The sequence below is a fragment of the Cariama cristata genome, unplaced genomic scaffold (genome assembly GCF_000690535.1).
Source record: "Cariama cristata isolate BGI_N322 unplaced genomic scaffold, ASM69053v1 scaffold36409, whole genome shotgun sequence".
NCBI classification, from domain to species: domain Eukaryota; kingdom Metazoa; phylum Chordata; class Aves; order Cariamiformes; family Cariamidae; genus Cariama; species Cariama cristata.
Window position 1 is genome coordinate 992 of NW_009635818.1, and position 8,034 is coordinate 9,025.

General features: G+C 58.6%; 1 protein-coding gene across 1 annotated transcript; it reads right to left on the bottom strand.

Annotated features, from left to right (window-relative positions):
- Nucleotides 1-1,169: 1,169 nt before the first annotated feature.
- On the bottom strand, nucleotides 1,170-7,481 carry GPR56 (G protein-coupled receptor 56). Its single transcript, XM_009707687.1, has 13 exons — nucleotides 7,442-7,481; nucleotides 6,495-6,920; nucleotides 5,842-5,965; nucleotides 5,612-5,759; nucleotides 5,399-5,527; nucleotides 5,037-5,153; nucleotides 4,469-4,514; nucleotides 4,011-4,111; nucleotides 3,812-3,927; nucleotides 2,937-3,211; nucleotides 2,177-2,288; nucleotides 1,643-1,911; nucleotides 1,170-1,476 (listed from the first exon to the last, which is right to left on the bottom strand). The coding sequence occupies exons 1-13, from the start codon at nucleotides 7,479-7,481 to the stop codon at nucleotides 1,355-1,357; spliced, it is 2,025 nt and encodes a 674-aa protein (XP_009705989.1). The 3' UTR covers nucleotides 1,170-1,354.
- Between the last annotated feature and the right edge of the window lie 553 nt (nucleotides 7,482-8,034).

Here is an 8,034-nt window from a genome sequence, read left to right on the forward strand (position 1 = left end):
TCCACCTGCCCCTGAAGCACCAGCCGTGTCCTCATTTCCCTTCTGCGAACCCCGCACGCCTTCCTGTGGGCTGGCAAGTGACCTCCTGCGATAACCATCAGAGCCACTTCGGTTCCCCCTTGGCTGCTTCCCCTGGCTGATGCGGGGCTTTTTTCCTTCCCCTTCTCCCCTCCATCCTACCAAATCCTTGGCCGATGGCCCCCACCAGCCCAGTGATGTGTTGGGGGTAGCCCTCTCCCAAACTGGGCATGCCACCCGGCATGCCACCGGGCATCGCCACGAGCTGCCGGGGATAAAACATCCCCTTCCTGGGAAAGTCTCCCTGCCGCAGCCGGGAGCTGGAGCCGGGTGGAGGTGGATGAGCCACAAGCAGAGCATCATCCGGAATGGGAACTGGTGGGATGGGAGATGCGGTGCTGTCTTCGCAGGCAGCACAGCCAGGACAGCCGCGCTTCTGCCTGGCCCCGCAGCCACCAAGGGAGGCGATTCCCGTTGTGCGAAGCCTCCTGCTTCGGATTCCCGTCCTCTGCCAGCCTCCCTCTTCACTGGGCAGTGACGGTCCCCAGAAACTGCAGCAGCTTGCTGAGCCACAGCATCCCACTCCATAACCCCGACCCCTACGGCACCAGGCTGCCAGTGCTCTCCCGGGAGCACCGTTATCAGTCCCAGCACAGCAGGATCCTACGGGGTGAAATGCAGCTCCTGCCCCAGGGATGGGATAACCCTGGCCGAGGGATGGATCCCATCGGACAGCCCACCAACGCGCCCAGCAGAGAGACCCCGGTGAGCCACGCTCCAAGCAGGAACAACTTTAATGGGCACAAGTCTGGTGTGTGGGCGCACTCATTAAACTGTCACACCATCCAAAAATAGACATTCAACAAAATAACAAAAATAGATTATTTCAGCTACTAGAGGGTGTCGCAGGGGCAGAGTTATTCCGTCTTCACTGGGGAAGGACCCTCTCAGTGACCACCAGCAAGGGCTGAAGATGGGGCCTTTCCCACCCATCATCCCTGGCACAGGAGGGGACATCTGGAGGCACCGGGGACCCTGTCCCTGCCCTTTCCACTTTCTGCAGCCCCCACTGCCTGGGCAAGCATCCCTCACTCCCGCCCCAAGGATGCCAAGCCGAGGGATGCACCACTGCCTGGCAGGATGCGGTGGGGTGGGAAAATTGGGGAGGGGGCTGGCAGAGGCAAGGGGCTCAGGGCGGCCGGCCTCACTGCTGGTCCCTGGGCTCCTAGCAGCCCTACAGGGCGGGTGCAGTAGCAAAGCGGACGGTATCTGTCCTTCCTGCGGCCATCCTTCGTGCGGGGAGCCCCAGCATGGCACAGCACAGCCACCGCAGGGCTCAGCCGAGGTGGCTCTGGCTGCTGTTGGGCTGCAGTTTGACGCTGTCAGAGCTGCTCTGCAAGTCAGGGGACTTTCTCGCCTGCAGCACCATGGTCCAATACCAGACGAAGATGAGGAAACCTGGCAGAGGAGGAAGGGTGGGTGAACGCCCTTGAGGGACCAACAGCAGCCGAGAGCGAGCCAGCCAGCCTGCCAGGGACAGCGCCTCTCGTACCCCATCACCACCCCACCAATACCCCATGAAAGCCCCGCTGTGCTTCAGAGGAGCCCGGTGTCCCAGGCTCACCTTGGAGGGAGTTGATGATGGTGAAGATGTAGAGGGAGACGAGGCGGAAGACACCGGAGGTGAAGGAGAAGAAGACCAGCGCCCAGGGGATGCCCAGCAGGATGCTCAGCCCAAAGAGGGCTAGGACATGCTTGAGCTTATGGTCTTTCTTGTTCTGCCGGAGGATCTCCCGGACCATGGCCCCCAGCATGACCGAGTTAAAGAGGAACACGAGGCTGAAGAAACCCAGGTTCACGATGTTATGGATCAGGGGGCTCGTGATCCAGCACCTGGACGGAGGTGAAAGGCCAGAGGGTTACACTGTGTCATCCCACGGGGACATGAGTTGGACGGGTTGGGGGAAACATGAAGGTGTGGTGCAAACCCAACGCCCAGCTTAGTTAAACAGGGAGGGGGGATCCCCCACCATCACCCTGCACAAAGCCCCAGAAAAGCCACAGGTGGGCTAAGGAAAGCCTGTAGGACACGGTGAAGGTTTAGCCAGTTGACTTCATCTAAGACTAGGGACCAGGCAACCCATTTCCCATGACTTACATGGTTGCGTTGGTGGATTTGCCGCCAACGGATTCATAGACAGCAATGGAGACAGGGCCGTAGTTCGTCCAGCTAGCCAGGAAGATCAGTGCCACACAGAAGAAGGGGAGTCCTGGGTGGCAAGAACAGAGTGAAGCAGCCACCGCAGTCCCTGGTCCTTGGACTTTCTGGAAGGATGCGTTGCCCCTTTCTGCCCACATAGAGCACAAACCAACATCCTCCCTCCCAAGGGGGAACCAAGGATGGAGCATGCAACAGGGATGCCTGGCGTAAGCCCCAGCCCGGGACCAAGCTGTGCTGCACCAACCCCAGCTGAGGGGCACCCAGGGCTATGGAATTTTAGGCCACAAAAGATCATGAGATCTCCCTACCGCGGCCTCCTGCCCAAAGCACGGCAGAAATGCATGGGTGCTTGCTGCATCAAGCCCATCTCTCTGGGCTGTCCTGCATGTTTCTTTCAGAAAGAGAGGACCCCATTACTACTCAGACCCCAAGCCGTGGCTCTCACATACCTCCCTTGCTGGGTGACCCCCAAGGTGACCCACCCTTGCTCTAGCATCGGCTTCTGCTCTCAGCCATCGAGTCTCCTTCTCCATCGAGTCTTTCAACAGACAGACCCCTCTGATTTCAGACATCTGCTCCCCCATGGCTACATCTCTGTCTCCATCCAGGCACCATATATGGTGGGAAAGTCCTACCCGGGTGCTCCTCCACCCCATCGCCCATGGCCTCAGGGCATCTCTGCCTCCCCCATGCTCACCCCAGCCCACGAGGCAGAGCTTGAGGAGGAAGTGGTCATGGTAGGCGTTGAAGACTTCGATCACAAGCCGGTAGAGGTTGTAGCCCTCGATGCCCATCCAGGTGAGGCAGCTCAGGAGGGAGAAGTGCAGGAACAGTCCCCCAGCTCTGCAGACCACCTGGCTGCTGCTGGAAGCCAAGTGCTCGGAGAGGAGGAAGGTGACGTCCAGGAGGAAGATGGCGCCCAGCAAGTTCATGTGGATGTGCACGCTCGTGATCTGGTCTTGCTGCTTGCTTCTGGACAATCGAGTTGGGGACAGCTCACCACCATGCCTGGCCAGCATCCTTGGTGCCCCACAACACCCCACAGCTACACATGGGGCAACTCGCCCCGGTCAGAAGAGCCAGGAGCCCCTCTGGTGGTGTCAGGGGCTGAGAGCCTAACCCCATGGGTGGGACCACCTGTCACACGTGCAAATTCAGGTCCCTGCAGCTGATCCTACATTTCAGGTCTAGGCCACCGTGGGTAGGGAGTGACATCATTTCAGCTCTGAATCACCCATATAGGATCAGTGCTGTGACTCAGGAGAAGACACTCATGTTCTCCACCAGGCCCTTGAAAAGATCTTTGCAGGCTTCTGTTTGCCGGATCCATAACAACCACCAAGCTGATTTTCCAAAATCATTGAAAACAGCCGGTGTTTTCGAGTGGCCTGCAGGAGACCTGACCAAGGGGGTGGTTTCTGGAGAGGAGAACTCTGCTTTCTTCAAGCATGGCTCCTTCATCATGCTTCTAGCCAGGCCACTGACTGCATCTGGAGAGCTTGCGCCCACCCAGGTGTAGTGGCAATGGACAGGATGCAGACAGGGAGCGTGGGGTGAGCTGTCAGACTGTACCTGAAGTAGAGGAAGAAGATGGTGCAAACAGATGCCAAAGCTGAGATGAGGCAGCCAATGTAGGTTATGATACTCAGGTAATCCCTGTGTATGTAGGCGATCTCCGGGGACGAGACCTGAGGAGAAGGAGGAATGAGAGATGGTGAGGAAGAACAGGCAGTGGGAACGATGTCAAGAGCTGCGGGAAGGTGGTACCCACCATCAGCACAGCAAAGTAGGTGAGGTGGTTGCATCTGCAGTCGGTCTGGCTGCTCCCTGTCACTGTTGTACAACCGTAGCTGTCCCAGCTCCCAGGGCTGGCTGCGCAAGAGAAAGGGAGAGCGATCCGGTAAGCAGCAGTAATATCTCCTTTGGGTTTGTGGATCTTCAGGGCAAGGTGTCCATGGCAGGGGGGAGGACAGAAGTGGGGTGTCCCAGCTTGTCCCAGGCCAAGCACACACACACACAGCATCCTCAGCATCAGGACCCATCCCTAGGGAGGGAGAAAGCTCTTATGGAGCGAAAAAACCTGAAATCAACCCCGTGGGAAAGGTTTATGGAGCTGGAGCGAGGAAGGGAGGTGCAGGGTGACTTTCACCCCTACCAGCAGGTCTGTGGTACCCTGCAAAAGGAGCGAAGGCAGCGCCTGGCTTCACACCCAAGTACAGGAGCACTCACCAGTGGTGTCCTCCTGCCAGAAGACGCACAGTAGCATCACGTTCCTCTGCAATAACAAAACCACAGGCCCTGGTCAGGATGTGGCTGTGGGTTTGCTGCCCAGCGAGCACATTTGATAGGGGAGAAGGTGGGGCAGGAGGTGAGATGGTCTCAGGAGACAAACTCCCATATCATGGGAGTGGGCGCCTGGCAGAGAGCGTTCTCTTGGCAGCTCACGGAGCAGATACCACCTCCCAGGTCCCCTTTTTCAAACAAGGGGCTCAGCTTTGAGCCGATGCCTGACAGGGACTGTTAACTCAAAGGGTCCCCGAGCCCTGGACATTGTGCTGGAGGTGACACATCTGCAAAGCAGCATCTCCTGGCCAGGCTTAGGCAGCACCACCACCAGTGCACGCGGTGAAGCCATGATCATGATACAGTCCCAGAAGACATAGCAGACCCTGTACAGGCAGGCCAAGGGCATGGACCTGCTGGATTGTGACCACTCACTAGGCTGGCAGGGCCTAAGCCCTCCTTGCCCCTCCATTCCCGGTGGGATCAGGTTTGATGAGGTTGCTTCCCCACCTACCGGCAGCTGGTCATGGAAGAAAGTGAGGACCACTGGGTCGGAGAGGTTGGCCACCACCATGTCTGCCAGGGAGATGCCAAGCACCTTGTCACCCAGGACCTGGCTGCTGTTTTTATCCTGTTGGAGAAGAAGAGGAGGCAGTGGCAGTGTGGGTAGGGAGCGCTGCCAGGCATGAAGCAGGTGAGAGTCCCCAAGAAGGAGGTCCCATGCCTCTTTCCTCATCAAGCTTCTAGCTCATCTTTGAAGCATCTTCTCCGAGCGAGCACCAGCAGCCTGGTCTGGGCAGCATCCCTGCTGCTCTGTACCACCGGAGCCCCCAGCATGGCAGGGACACTCCACCACGCCATGCACATGGGCATTACCTGGAACATGGTTTGGCTGTTGATGTCCATGAGGAGCACCCTGTGCTCCACCACCTCCTCCCTCTCCTTTGCCATCACAAACAGGCTGCTCGGCAGGTCCACCGCGAACCCATAGACCTCTCCATCCTCCTGCAAGGAAAGACTCACCAGGAGAGACGTTGGGAGAGGATGCCGGTGGGCCAAGAGCACCAGGGCAGGCTGCCCAGGACCCACCTCTCTTTGGGAAGCAAAGACCAGATGCCGAGGAGCCTGAGTGGGCAGGACCCTCAGGACAGTCGCATGCACAGTGGCCTTCCCAAAGGTCTGGTTCTGCCCTTCAAGCTCCACCTTGGCCAGCATCTTCTCCAGCTCCTTGAGTTTTCTGTTGGGGAAAGGGCGCAGTGAGCAGGACGCAGCGGGCAGTGCATCAGCGGCAACAGGAACAGCGCAAGCTGGGAACTCACCGCCGAACCGTCCGCTGCTCTGTGGCTCCTGTCGCCGGCACCAGGGGCTGGGCGATGAGGCTGTCCAAAGCAGAGAGCTGCTCCTCCACATCTTGCTCCCAGACGGGTATGCTCTCTGGAGAGGCTGATGGACACATGAAGGGAAATGCCATGAAACACATGAGCAGAGCCAGCTTCCCCGTGCCCCGAACCAGCCGGGCACAGCCCTGGTAGGAGCAGAAAGCAGAGGGTTTCAAGGTGACCCCAAGCCCAGAGCTGATGGATACCCCAACCCAGAGGGCTTCTCCTGCTGCCCAGAGCTCGGCTCCCACCGAGGCCATCGGGACCAGGCTGGCTGAGGCTAGCTAGGTGCCTAGCATTGCAGACAGAACCCTCGGAGACCTCTGCAAAGCACACAATTTCCCGGGATTTTAGGGGGCAAAACACTTTTGAAACTCTCCATCTTCATCTCTAGGGAGCCTGGGTACCAGGAGTTGCCTCTGGGCTCCTTCAACCGAACCTATGTTCCCCTCCATCACCCTTCAGCTGTGTCTTCACATCATCATGCTGTAGCACATCCTGGGACGCCACCAACGCTCTGCTGATGGCTAGAGAATGGGTTGGGGATGCAACGAACCCTTTATTTCATTGAAATAATGTTGAATTGCCTTTACCAGGGAAGAAGTATTCAGCTGCACTGTCAAGGGAGGTGTTCTTCCCACCCTTTGAGATGTAGGACACATTGAAGATAGAGGTGCTGGTTCTTTCAGTTTTCTGACTCTCCTTCCCCCGGGTGATGCTGCTGGACGGGTCCTCACCCAGGAGGAAGCTCTGCTTCCCGTACACCAGCCTCAGGGTCCTGTTGGTCTTGAACCAGTAGACGCAGAAGCGGTACCTGCCCAAAGCGGGGGGCAAGCTGTACTTGTAGTAAGAGTTTCTCCTGTTTGGCAAAAAGGGCCTTTTTATTATCAGTGCCTGGGCTGTGTTCTCAATGGAGATGGTGGCGGGGCCGTGCTCGTAGACGACGGAGCTGTTCTGGGTCTGGTTTCGGTCCCCGCAGAAGCGGAAGTCCTCTTCCTGGCAGCTGCTGGCTCCCGCTCCTGCGTTGCACAAGTGCATAGAGACACCGGTTCAGCCGGAGGTGCGGCCATCCCCGGCGAACGCCGCACCCCCGCAGCGGCTGTCGTGCGTGGCACCCAAGGCGCTCTGCCCCAGTCATCCCGACCCCATCCTGGACGGGCTGGGTGCCATCGGCCACCTCCCCGATGTCCCTACGGCCACGCCGCGAGGATTCGCCAGGGTTCCCTGGGCAGCAGGACTTCCCATCTCTCAAGGCCACCCTCTCCCAGGTGCCACCACCCACGTCGGCAGAGACTGAGAGGACCTCTCCGACCCCAGAAGGGATGGATGGAGAGCATCTCCTTTCCCTGGAAAGGACATGTCCTGCCCCAGAGACCCCACCAGAGGCATGTCAGCCCATGAGATGTTTCACCTCTGTGGAAGCTGCAGCTGCAAACACCCCTCAGTGCCCCCCCAGCCAATTTTTTAGGGCTGCCAATTACTTTCAGCAGCCCAAACCTGGCTTACTGTCCCGGAGCAGGACACAATTGGGGCAGTCTACCTTGGAGCGGGGAGAGAAGGAACAGAAGGAGGACCTTCATCCCGGGTGGCTCTCTGCTCTGGCTTGGCCTCCAAGGAGAAAGCAGAGCCTGGAAGGGTAAAAAGGAAAGGGGCTACGTGAGTATTTGGGTATCACCCATACCATGGGGTCAGGGGATGGAGAGCAAAGGCCGTGCTGGTGGGACACCGGCCGGTGTCACTGCCAGCTCATTGGTGCCTCTGCCCCCAGGAGCAGGGGAAGGACGGAGGAGGCCAGCAGCCGGGGCCCCAGGCTTTCGGCACGGAGAGCGTGCCCCACCGCCACGGCACAGGCACCAACTGCCAACGATTCAGCACGGGAGGGGTCCCCTCTTCCGCTCTCTGCTTCACATCTTGGTTTGGGCCTTGGCTTCTTATTGCGAGTGATAGCAACAGAAGGAGACAGCGGTTTCCTAATTTGCCAGCCCTAAAATTACTTTCTCGGGTGCTTTCAGCTTCTGCAGATTAGCCGAGGAGCCAGGCACGTTGCAAACCTCTCCGTCATTTCAGCCAGGCAGAAATGGGCTCTCCCAGGTTCATCCCAGCGATGCCGACACAGCAACCGCGGCTGTCAAA

What these genes read in the sequence shown, in the direction of transcription:
- GPR56 (XM_009707687.1), bottom strand. Translation starts at nt 7,481, where the DNA reads ATGAAGGTCCTCCTTCTGTTCCTTCTCTCCCCGCTCCAAG. An exon ending in AGCTGAATACTTCTTCCCTG is followed by an intron (nt 5,966 to 6,494) that starts GTAAAGGCAATT and finishes TGTGTCCATCAG; the next exon opens with CCTCTCCAGAGAGCATACCC. An exon ending in TCTTCCATGACCAGCTGCCG is followed by an intron (nt 4,515 to 5,036) that starts GTAGGTGGGGAA and finishes TTGTTATTGCAG; the next exon opens with AGGAACGTGATGCTACTGTG.